The 12,907-nt window shown below is 40.5% G+C and overlaps 1 protein-coding gene across 5 annotated transcripts in view; it reads right to left on the reverse strand.

Annotated features, from left to right (window-relative positions):
• JHY (junctional cadherin complex regulator) overlaps positions 1 to 12,907 on the reverse strand; it is a gene marked incomplete at both ends in the record, with an annotated part of 63,550 nt that overhangs the window by 21,750 nt on the left and 28,893 nt on the right. For 4 of the 5 annotated variants that reach the window (XM_082660633.1, XM_082660634.1, XM_082660632.1 and 1 more), the window contains one exon: positions 8,824 to 8,937. The exons of the other annotated variant lie outside the window; for it this stretch is intronic. In XM_082660633.1, coding sequence (XP_082516759.1) covers positions 8,824 to 8,937 — 114 coding nt within the window. The remainder of the gene's footprint in view (positions 1 to 8,823; positions 8,938 to 12,907) is intronic. 5 annotated transcript variants of the gene reach the window in all.

The following is a 12,907-nucleotide window of genomic DNA, read 5'->3' on the forward strand; positions in this document are numbered from 1 at the left end:
ATATGTGTGTGGGTTTATCTCTGGGCTTTCTATCCTGTTCCATTGATCTATATTTCTGTTTTTGTGCCAGTACCATACTGTCTTGATTACTGTAGCTTTGTGGTATAGTTTGAAGTCAGGGAGCCTGACTCCTCCAGCTCCATTTTTCTTTCTCAAGATTGCTTTGGCTATTTGGGGTCTTTTTTGTTTCCATACGAATTGTAAAATTTTTTGTTCTAATTCTGTGAAGAATGCCATTGGTAGTTTGTTAGGGATTGCATTAAATCTATAGATTGCTTTGGGTAGTATAGTCATCTTCACGATATTGATTCTTGCAATCCAAGAACATGGTATATTTCTCCACCTGTTTATGTCGTCTTTGATTTCTTCCATCAGTGTTTTATAGTTTTCTGAGTACAAGTCTTTCACCTCCTTAGGCAGGTTTATTCCTAGGTATTTTATTCTTTTTGTTACAATGGTAAATGGGAGTGTTTCCTTAATTTCTCTTTCTGATTTTTCGTTGTTGGTGTATAGGAACGCCAGAGACTTCTGTGCATCAATCTTGTATCCTGCAACCTTACCAAATTCATTGATTAGTTCTAGTAGTTTTCTGGTGGCATCTTTAGGATTTTCTATGTATAGTATCATGTCATCAGTAAACAGTGACAGTTTTACTTCTTCTTTTCCAATTTGTATTCCTTTTATTTATTTTTCTTCTCTGATTGCCGTGGCTAGGACTTCCAAAACTATGTTGAATAAGAGTGGTAAGAGTGGACATCCTTGTCTTGTTCCTGATCTTAGTGGAAATGCTTTCAGTTTTTCACCATTGAGTATGATGCTTGCTGTGGGTTTGTCATATATGGCCTTTATTATGTTAAGGTAGGTTCCCTCTATGCCCATTTTCTGGAGCTTTTTTTAATATCATAAATGGGTATTGAATTTTGTTGAAAGCTTTTTCTGCATCTATTGAGATGATCGTATGGTTTTTATTCCTTAATTTGTTAATGTGATGTATCACATTGATTGATTTGCATATATTGAAGAATCCTTGCATCCCTGGATAAATCCCACTTGATCATGGTGTATGATCCTTTTAATATGCTGTTGGATTCTGTTTGCTAGTATTTTGTTCAGGATTTTTGCATCTATGTTCATCAGTGATATTGGTCTATAATTTTCTTTTTTTGTGATATCTTTTTCTGGTTTTGGTATCAGGGTAATGGTGGCTGCGTAGAATGAGTTTGGGAGTGTTTCTCCCTCTGCAGTTTTTTGGAAGAGTTTGAGAAGGATCGGTCTTAACTCTTCTCTAAATGTTTGATAGAATTCACCTGCGAAGCCATCTGGTCCTGGACTTTTGTTTGCTGGAAGATTTTTAATAACAGTTTCAATTTCATTTTGTGATAGGTCTGTTTATATTTTTTAATTCTTCCTAGTTCAGTCTTGGAAAATTGTACCCTTCCAAGAATTTTTCCATTTCTTCATGGTTGTCCATTTTATTGGCATATAGTTGTTTGTAGTAGTCTCTTATAATCCTTTGTACTTCTGCAGTGTCAGTTGTGATTTCTCCTTTTTCGTTTCTAATTTTATTGATTTGTGTCCTCTCCCTTTTTTTCTTGATGAGTCTGGCTAAGGGTTTATCAATTTTGTTTATCTTCTCAAAGAACCAGTTTTTAGTTTTATTGATCTTTGCTATTGTTTTCTTTGTTTCTATTTCATTTACTTCTGCTCTGATCTTTATGATTTCTTTCCTTCTACTGACTTTGGGTTTTCTTTGTTCTTCTTTCTCTATTGTTTTAAGTTTAGGGTTAGATTGTTTATTTGAGAATTTTCTTGTTTCTTGAGGTGAGATTTTATTGCTATAAACTTCCCTCTTAGAACTGCTTTTGCTGCGTCCCATAGGTTTTGGGTCATCGTGTTTTCATTGTCATTTGTTTCTATGTATTTTTAAATTTCTTCTTTGAGTTCTTCAGTGATCTCTTGGTTATTTAGTAGCACACTGTTTAGCTTCCATGTATTTGTGTTTTTTACAGTTTTTTTTCCTGTAATTGATTTCCAATCTCTTAGTGTTGTTGTGGTCAGAAAAGATGCTTGATACAATTTCAGTTTTCTTAAAATTTTCTGAGGCTTGATTTGTGACCCAAGGTGTGATCTATCCTGGAGAATGTTCCATGTGCACTTGAGAAGAAAGTGTATTCTGCCACTTTTGGGTGGAATGTTCTATAAATATCAATTAGATATATCTGGTCTATTGTGTCCTTTAAAGCTTGTGCTTCCTTATTTATTTTCTGTTTGCATGATCTGTCCATTGGTGTAAGTGGGGTGTTAAAGTCCCCTACTATTATTGTGTTATTGTCGATTTCTCCTTTCATGGTTGTTAGTATTTGCCTTGTTTTGAGGTGCTCCTATGTTGGGTGCATAAACATTTATAATTGTTATATCTTCTTCTTGGATTGACCCTTTGATCACTATGTAGTGTCCCTCCTTATCTCTGGTAACAGTCTTTATGTTAAAGTCTATTTTATCTGATATGAGTAATGCTATTCCAGCTTTCTTTTGATTTCCATTTGCATGGAATATCTTTTTCCATCCCTTCACTTTCAGTCTGTATGTGTCCCTAGGTCTGAAGTGGGTCTCTTGAAGACAGCATAATATGGTCTTGTTTTTGTTTCCATTCAGCCAGTCTGTGTCTTTTGGTTGGGGCATTTAATCCATTTACATTCAAGGTTATTATTGATATGTATGTTTCTATTAACATTTTCTTAATTGTTTTGGGGTTTTTTTGGTGGGTCTTTTTCTTCTCTTGGGTTTCCTGCTTAGAGGAGTTTCTTTAGCATTTGTTGTAAAGGTGTTTTTGTGGTGCTGAATTCTCTTAGCTTTTGCTTCTCTGAAAAGTTTTTGACTTCTCCATTGAATCTGAATGAGATCCTTGCTTGGTAGAGTAATTTTGGTTGTAGGTTTTTTTCCTTTTATTGCTTTAAGTATATCCTGCCACTCCCTTCTGGCCTGCAGAGTTTCCACTGAAAAATCAGATGATAACCTTATGGGGATTCCTTTGTATGTTATTTTTTGGTTTTCCCTTGCTGCTTTTAATATTTTTTCTTTGAATTTAATTTTTGTTCGTTTGATTAATATGTGTCTTGGTGTGTTTTTCCTAGGGTTTATCCTATATGGGACTCTCTATGCTTCCTAGACTTGGGTGACTGTTTCCTTTCCCATGTTAGGGAAGTTTTCAACTATAATCTTTTCAAATATTTTCTCAGTCCCTTTCTTTTTCTCTTCTTCTTCTGGGACCCCTATAATTTGAATGTTGGTGCACTTAGTGTTGCCCCAGAGGTCTCTGAGAATGTCTTCAGCTCTTTTCATTCTTTTTTCTTTATTCTGCTCCTTGGCAGTTATTTCCACCATTTTGTCTTCCAGCTCACTTATTCATTCTTCTGCTTCAGTTATTCTGTTATTGATTCCTTCTAGTGTATTTTTCATTTCAGTTATTATGTTGTTCATCTCTGTTGTTTGTTCTTTAATTCTTCTAAGATCTTTGTTAAACATTTCTTGTATTTTCTCAGTCCGTGCCTCCATTCTGTTTCTGAGGTTCTGGATCATCTTTACTATCACTACTCTGAATTCTTTTTCTGGTAGATTGCCTATTTCCTCTTCATTTATTTGGTCTTGTAGGTTTTTACCTTGCTCCTTCATCTGTGACATATTTTTTTTGCCGTCTCTTTTTTTTTTTTTTAATGAGTGTGATTGTGTTCCTGTCTTACTGGTTGTTTGGCCTGAGGCTTCCAACATGGGGGTTTGTAGGCTATTGCATAGAGCTGAGTCTTGGTGCTGAGATGAGGAACTCCGTCAGACCTCACTCCGATGAATATTCCCTGGGGTCTAAGTTTCTCTGTTAGTTCAGTGGCTCATAAGAGGGAGGCCTGGGAGATCAGGAGGGGCAGGTGGGAGGGGCCCTCCAGGAGGAGCTGAGCAGGAGAGAAGCAGAGGGCAATTGCCCAGCCCACTCGGGCCTGGGGAGCCTGCTGACCTCCCAGGCCGATCCCCTGCCCTCCAAAGCCCTCTCCAGGCTGCATAGCTCCTTGCGGGCATAGGAGGGGGGACAGGGAGATCAGGAGAGGCAGGCAGGAGGGGCCCTCCCAGACGGAGGAGCAGGAGAGGAGAGGAGGGCGTTTGCCCTGCCCATTCAAGCCCAGGAAGCCTGCTAGGCTCCCAGGTGAGGTCCCCTGCCCTCTGAGACCAGGGGTGGAGGGCACCCTGGGCCCCTTCTGTTCCTTGAGCCTAAGCCCCACCCTCCACAGCCCCCAGGGCCTTTTTCAGCCCTGTGGGTGCTGAGCATTTTGCCCCACCCACTGCCCAAACCTCACCCTTTCTTAGGCCCCACCCTCCACAGCCAGGGCCTTCCCCCCCACCCTTTTTTTTTTTTTTCTCTTCTTCTTTTTTACTATTGTGATATTGTTGTACCTTCCGGTCGTTGATTCATCTTTATTTTTATATTCTTCCTAACATATCTGTTCGTTTCCTAGTGTAATTTTATTTTTTACTTTGTTATTTATTTTATTTTATTTTTTTTTTTGGCTGCCCCAGGAGGCTCGTGGGATCTTGGTTCATGAACCCAGGGTTGGGCTGAAGCTCCTGCGGTGGGAGCTCTGAATTCTCAGTATTTTTAAAGTGAAAACACACAGGCTTAAATGGTCCAGGGACCTTGTTTCCAGCATATCACCCTTTCTTTTCTTGTCCTCTATCTCCAGTTTCTGATCCTTTCAGCATATAAATGTATTTAAACCTCTTCTATTAAAAAAAAAAAATGAAACCAATCCCTTACTTGATCTCATTCTCTGGTTAAACCTCATCTCTTAATCCACAGCCAGGCATCTTAAAATGTAGGCTGGTCTTCATTTCCCCAGCTCTCATCCTGACCTCTGTACCCTGCAGGAGAGCCCTTATTCTCACTGAAACTGCTTTGCTCAGGCCACCAATGACCTTTGAGTGCTAAATCCTATGGTACCATCTTCTTTAACTTTCTATTTTTTCAAACTTACACAGTTATTTCAAACTTACAGAAAAATGGCAAGAATAGCACAGAGAACCCCCAAATATCCTCACTGATCCACCACTTTTTAACATTTAGCCGCATTTCTTCATTCTCTCTCTTTCTGTAGATCTCCCACTCTCCATTTGTAGAGAAACAGATCTACATTCTATCATTTATAGTATTATTGTTTGTATCATCATTACTTAGTTTGTCTGAATCATTTGCAACTTGCATATATGAGTTGCATACATCACTCCCTTTTCGTGGCACCTTTTTACTTGTCTTCTCTGCAGAGTTGAACCCTGTTCACTGATTTCCCTTCCTTGAAGTTTTCATGTCTCAGGTTCCATGACACTGTTTTATCCTGGCCAGCTTTCTGCCTCTCTGGCAATCCCTTTGTAATCTTTTACCTTCTCTACCTCTGCTCTCCCTTAAAATATTCTTACCAATTTCTCCAGGGCCCTGTTCTTGACCTTCCTTTCTTCTCCCACTACCTACAATTCCTGGGGCAGCTCAGCAATTCCCATGGCTGTAACCCACCAGGGAATTCTTATGATGCAAATGTATACAGGCTAACTCAGATGTCTCTCCTGAGTTCTAGGTCCTCCTCCCTACAGACACCTCCTAACTCAACGTCAGGCCCACTGCTGGCCTCACGCAGCCCTCTTTCATTCCCAGAACCAAAGCCCTCCTTTTCTTGCTCAGTGGTGTTGGTGCCACTAATCAGACACTCAGAAACTATTCTCTTTCTCTCTCCCACATTCACCTTTATTTAAGCAATTGCTAAGTTTGTTCATTCCACTTCCTGACCACCTCAAGGCAGGGGCTGAGGGGGATCAGGTGCTGTCCTAACCTGACAGGAGTTCAGTCCAGCCAGTGGAAAAAGATATACCCACCGTCCGGCAAAGTGAACTGATGGCATGTGGAGTGTGGGGCAAACAGAGCAAATGCTGCCACCTTTCCAGTTCTCTCATCATCTCTTGCAGAAATTACAGCAGAAGTCGCCTGACTGGTTTCGCTGTCTCTGCAATCTCTATTATTCTCTTCCAGTCTATTCTTCAGACCTTGGCAGTGTGTTAACATGCAAGCCCAATGATGTCATTAACCTGCTTACAATTTGCCAATGGCTTCCTGCTCTCCGTAGGATAAAATTGAAAATCTTTTGATTGGCATAAAAAGCCTTTCATGGCCCCTCGCTGACCTGGCCAGCCCTGTGTCCCTCATGCTTTGCCCTTTAGCTACTGAACTCCGGGTAATACTCAGGACACACTAGATTGCCCTGCATTTTTACACCTCTGCTCCCATTCGTCTGCTTGGCGTATTTTGACTCATCCTTCTAGGGGCAGCTCAGGTGCTATCTCTTTTCAGGAAGCTTTTCCTGTCTTTTTAGGGCAGAATTAGGTGCTCTTTTAGTTACACTAAAAGGAAGAATTAAATTATACCTACTTTTATATCACTGCATTATAATGATTACATAACTGTCTTCCCACTACCAAAAGTTTTAAGCTCCTTGAGGGTAGGAATCATTTTTTTTTTTTTAAAAAAGGATCTTTTGTCAAGTTTTATTTACTTTTCTGAAGAGTTTTTTTTAAAAAAAAAAACATGTCTTTTGGGCTAGTCACCTAAAAGCTGGTGGTTGGAATATAGTAGGTACTCAATAAATATTTGTTGTCTGAATTATTTTGATTTCACGTAAAGGTATCTCTTAGTAGTGAGTTACTCATTGTTAGAGTAAGTTTACTGAGGGATATGCAGATTCTTTGAAAATCATCTTTCAAGAAAAAGATTTCAGATGAGGCCCATTTTCACTTGAGATTCACTAAATGACCTTTAAATGTTTTTTAATCAACCATTAAATATTGAGATCAGCTTTGGGTAAAGCAATGTGCTAGGAGGTGGAGAGGAATACAATGCTAAGGTTCAAGGAGCTTATCGTGTAGTTGGTACAAAAGAAACACAGGCAACAGCTAATGAGACAATGGCCGAATAGGATTAAACCCTGGCGGAGTGGTTCTAGCCACAGGCACACCAGGACAGGGGTGGGAGAGGCAGGAGGGGGACCACAGAGAAGCCACCCGAGGTGGGTAGTTGAAGAGGAGAAAAAAAGTCAGCCTGGAGGTTTGTATACTGAGTGACCCGCCAGCATGCAGGACGCGCAGCGAACACCTAACAAATCCTTTCCGAATAAAGAAAGGGAAACATCCCTTGGGCTGCTCGGTCTTGCTGTCATTTTAGATGCAACAATCTTAAGATGCTTTGCTCCTTATTGCCTTTACTCAGGAGTGGGTTAGAAACAAATGAGTCTTGTACCCTCAGAGATGAAACAGTATCCTTTTTGCTTTCTTCTGAGTTTCTTCTGTACGAAGTTTTTTACTGTCTCTGCCTAGGGCCATGCCATGCGTTAAGCACCGTGATTTGACCTTGATTATTTTATCATTGGCCGAGACTCCTAGTGACAAGTGTGAAAGCTAGCGTTTGCAAGGATCCTACATGCTTCAACTGTGTTTCCTATAGTAATTTAAGTAACTAGAGATAAAGGATCATAGATTTATAGCATTTTGCAGCTGGGATGGACCTTGTAGTTCATTTCGGCCAATGCTTCGTTTAAGAAAAAAGAAACTTAAGGCTCGGGGGAAGCTGAGATTTGCCCAAGTCACGCATTGAGTAAATGGCAGGTCAGGGCCCAGAGCTCCCTGTCTTCTGACCCAGTCCTTTACCCACAACAGGTAACAAGCCTTAAGGCGTTTCCTTTGTCCCCTCGATCCTGTTGGCCGAGCTGCCTAGGCTCTCCATCAGGTCTGGTAGGAGACCCTGTCCTCTGGGTCCACTTCTAGGAGACATTTGTCCCCATCCTCCCAACCTCTGGGTGTGGCATCCCTGGCATCAGCTTTCAGGAAGCTTCAGGTGAATGGCTGTTTTCATTTCTTTCTTTCTTTCTGTTTTTTTTTTTGGCAACTCTAAGAGTAGCCTGGAGGCTACTGCAGAGGCAAAAAGATGATTTGAGCCGTCCCTCTTTTCTAACTTTTCTGAAACTGGAATGAATTTTCTTCTTCTTCTTCTTACTTTTCCGCTGTACATAGTTTTAACTAATGACGTCAACAGGCCCTACAGGCTGGGTGATTTCAAAGGGCTTTATCCCTTATGAAGCAGGTATAAAACCCGGTACAAGAGCAACCGCCCCATGTAACACTATACACTGGATTAAGAAGACATCAACTGCTAGAACTTTTCTTGATTCTTCTAGAAAAACAATCAGTGGGGACGGTTTCATAAAAATCTTCCCTGAAACCATATTGTGATTTCAAAGTAGTAAACCCATGGCCAAAAAAAGGGATGTCATCACGCTAAATTACTAGGTAGTAGGCGTTTATGTTCTGCAAACGAGGGCTCAGTGAGGCTCTGGGGATTCCCACCCATTTTTAGGAACCATATCCCCCATCACCTAGGGATACTGTATGACTGATAACTCCAAAAGGAGACAGACTTGGGAGCAGCACAGTGTTGGACAATATTTTGGAACTGTGATTTTTTTTTTCCTGCCTGTATTTTCTCCATGCCATTCCTCTGAATGTTTGAAGAGTGATATGATGATTTTTCTCTAGGAAACGGAACATTGGGAAAGTGGGTAGGGTTGGCTCGCTGAGCAAGTAATGACCCATCTGGGCAGAAGGCAGTCTTTTACCCATCAGAAGGTAGGTAGCTATTCTCAGGCATAAGAATAAACCCTTAAGTGATAAGATGTCAGTCACAAACATCACTTAGATCCAGCAGTAACCCTTGAAACACACTTAAAATTCAATCTAGCAGGTGACCTTTAGCTGTTGGGCTTTTTGATGCCATTTGTCTTCAGGGTCGATAGCGACATTTCCAATCTCTCTGGTGTTCTGAATAGACGTCTTGTCAGTTACTCTGACGGGGTAGGAGATCTAAGGGGGTAAAACATACAGCACGTTAACTGGATTCATTTTAGTCTTATGGCCATGGGGCTCGAGTCTGTACTCTAGAAAGAGGTCCTGCAGGGTTACATTTTATTTATAGTTCATTTCAAGGATTCATCTCAGTCCTTAGGTATCTGGATTATTCCCAAGGAAAATGGGAATAAACAACGTTTTCTCTTGCAGGGATGATGTGAGAATTGGTGTTTTGAGGTCAAACTACTAATTATTGGGTTGGCCAAAAAATTCGTTCCGTAAGAGTATGGGAAAAACCCGAATGAATTTTTTGGCCAACCCAATACTTTAAATGCTCAATACATACTCAGGGGACCTGATTTTCGAACAGTTATCTGAGCCGGATGCTGCAACTAATGTTTAAGTATGCCAAACAAATTATGAAATAACACTATACCCCAAGATGATGATAAGAACAACAAAAATAACTAATATACATTGAATGCTCATGATAGCTGTCCTAAGCACTTCGTATACATTAGTTAATTCTCACAACAGTCTTACCAGGTATGTACCTTTTATTATCCCCTTTTTGCAAATGACAAAACTGAGGAACAGAGAGGTTAAGTAACTTGCCCAGAATCAACAGCTAGTAAGCAGAGGAGCCAGGCAGTCTAACTCCAGAGACAGCACATTTAGCGATTTTGCTAAATTAACTCACTTATTGGAAATATCATCTTTGACTTGCAGAATTTGTAGTTTTGACACCCCATAAATTGGAATGATGTAGGTTAGTGGTGCTCAACTTTAGATAGATATTAGAATACCTAGGAAGCTTTTAAAAATTAATGTTCTGGTCCCATCCCAGATCAATTAAATCAGAAGCTCTGGGAGTGGCCCCAGATATAAGTCTCGTACTTTAAAAGCTCCCCAGGTGGGTCTAACCTGAAGACAGGTTTGGGAGCCAGTGATGAAGGCAGCTGTGTGGGATTTCGGTCCCCAAATTATTGATGGATTTAGGTCCCCAAATTATTGATGGATTTAGGTCCTCAAATTATTGATGGATTTAGGTCCCCAAATTATGGAGGCTCTCATTAGCTACCTGTTTTAAGTCAAGGAATTAGATTGTCTTCTGTGCTATACGGAATTCTAGCCACCAGCTAGCATTTCAGAAACAAACTTAAAGTTCTGCGATAGTAATGTTGGCAAAGATTCTGGCGGTAATTATCCAATACACCCTCCATCAACAACGTCTATCCAGTACACCTGGTAGACGTTCCTCCCCTCACTGCCTAATCACTTGCCCCTTCTCCAGGCAGGAGTTATCTGCTTGTCACTATTCGTATAGGTTTAAAGATCTTGACGGAGGAAGAAGGAACAAGGTGGCTTGTGAATAGTTCCTTTCTCTGGGAGACCTGGTCCTTTCAAACACTCCCTGGAGTAAAATGTTAGACCTTTGAATCTCTGTTGTATCAGTGATAAACATTATTTTCCATCCTCCAGAAACCTAAATGCTATAAGGCTCTTCCTTATAAGAGCAGTGATAGGTCTGTCTGTAATTTCTATCCCTCTGCCCTTTGAAATAACGTAGAATAAGTCAATCCCTCTGTCGGAAAACAGCCCTAAACTGGTAGAACCTAAGATGCCTTCCCCAAGCCTTCTCTTATATAGAAGACTTCTCAAGATGTCTTTGTCATTCCTCCTGGGAAAGATTATTCATATGGGGTCCTGTGGCCACCCTGCTTTGTCACCTGCAAGATGCTGGTCTCCCCATTTCTAAACTGATGTCCTTAATTTTAAAATTTATATTCAGGATTTGATACTTGTTTTGTTAAATTTCCCCTGGTGGACTGTGTGGTGTGAGAAGTAGCAAGGTGGAACGCTGGAAAGAGCATGGGGTTTAGAATCTGTTATGGCTGCGTTTAAATTCTCCCTCTGCTGCTGACTTTTTATGCAGACTAGTATTCAATGCAGAAAGAGGCAAAAATACTTGTTAAATATTAACTGGTAAGCAGGCATTTGACAGTGAAGATAACCTCATTCCTTACCACTCAAGGTGGCTTCTCTGACACAAGAAAGACTATTTGTTCCTTTTGTTTTGGATGTAACCCCCTCTCTCCCTGAATGCCTCCCCATCACAACTGCCCTACTAATATATACAAATAAGGGAAATAGTGTGAAAGTTTCAGTACTTAAAGGATCTGAAAATGGGAAAAAATGAAAATATAACTTTTTCCATGTTTGAATTCTCACCGCTAATACAAGGTACAAAATGTACTATTGGATCATGGCAATTTTTAAATGACAAACGGAAGTAATGAACAGGTTTTGAGTGATTACCTACTCTGCAAATGGAAAACTTCACAATACTGTGGAACAGTTTAACTTGTGCTGAGATGGAAAGTTTGGAGTTGTAAATGTTATAAATGCCCAAGGTCAGGAACCACTTCTCATGTTTCCATCTCTCAGTCCCTCACTGGTTCCAGAAACATGGGATGACAGTAAAAGTATTAGATTTCACAGCTTCTGTCATCATTTGCTCAAAGGCTTCAGTCCCTTACTGCCATGACGTTAAACAGATACACAACTCATTTAAAAGAAAAATCAACTCCATCCTGGAGGAGAAATGAAGGTCGGGGCAGGAAAAAAAATCTAAATAGGCTGCCTAAGCAGGCGAGGAAATCACCCTTTTTTAAACCTCAAACACGCAATGTCTTGGACAAGCTGGAGCCTGGGAGAAGTTGGGTTTATTCCTAGATCTGCCACTAGGGGGTCTGATGCCGGCTTTTGTAAAGGGGACTTAGTTAATTTGGTTTTTCACTGGTGATATTAATTGTTTGATTAACAACGATGGGATCCCTTATGGAGCTCTGATAAAAATTTTACAAATGAAAAATACATTGTCCTATGCTTCCTTCCCCAGAGAACATAGGATGTATAATATTTCCATCCACAGGCTGTTTTGGTAGAACTTGGTGTCTGAATCACTCCACTGAGTCTCTGAGTGAGTAAAACATACTTCTACATTATCTCTTTGAAAGTGGAATGGGACACAACCTCTGCTAGCTATTTATTTTTTTTCCTTGGTGAACCATTCTATTAATACCAATCAAATCGAGAAAATGATCAAATGAAATTGCATTTTGAGCATCATAAGCTGTGTAATGTCTATTCTGTTAAATTGGGGCCATAATTGCTTCTCCACTGAAAAGATACAACAAAGACAGCAATCATGGCATGTCATTATCCCAGACTAGAAAACCGGCCTTTCCTTGGAGGACTTCAAAGGCTTGTGGTTCTCGAATTGCATTTGCTGCTATTGTCGGAGCGCAGGCAATCTTGATTAGGTGTTTACACTGAGGTAAGGCGCAGAGCAGAGCGCCTGAGTGCCTGGGTCTAGAGCCATTAAAAAATTGTACATTATGTCCCTGGCTTTGAAGTGAGGGTTTATATGTAGGAGAGCAACTCAGATCGAGTACAGCTGAGCTAGATTGGGCAGCTACTTCTCTCTCAAAGAAACTCATCAGGTTCTTGGAGAATCAGCGCCACAAAAAAAGTTGATGCTTTTCCAAGAGCTGTATGTGAATCACTGTGTGTCCGCAGAGACACACACTGAAACATGTTTAAATAGAATATCACTGTGTGGTCCTGCAGTCGCGGGAGGTTCGGGTCCTTTTTTCCCCTCTATTGTTTTCTGTTAATAACCTTGTGTTTAGATGTCCTGGGGAGTCTCGCGTTAATTTATTAGGTTCCTTGTTGTTCTCATTCCTTGATGGTGTTAACAACGAGCGTATATCCCCGTTAAAATAGGCCAGAGAGTCCTAATTTTCTAAATGTGGCATTTGCTTGCCATCATTCCAACACAGCTGTTATTGAATCCCTCTCTTTGGGGCGTAATCAGCGGACTCAGTTGATGTTTCTTTGTTAACTTGGCTAATGAGTGATCTGCAGTTTTAACTGTACTATTTCTAATACACTTTGCTCTGTGTCAGTCTGCACCTGCTAA

This window comes from Grampus griseus (genome assembly GCF_964374135.1).
Source record: "Grampus griseus genome assembly, chromosome: 8".
NCBI classification, from domain to species: Eukaryota; Metazoa; Chordata; class Mammalia; order Artiodactyla; family Delphinidae; genus Grampus; species Grampus griseus.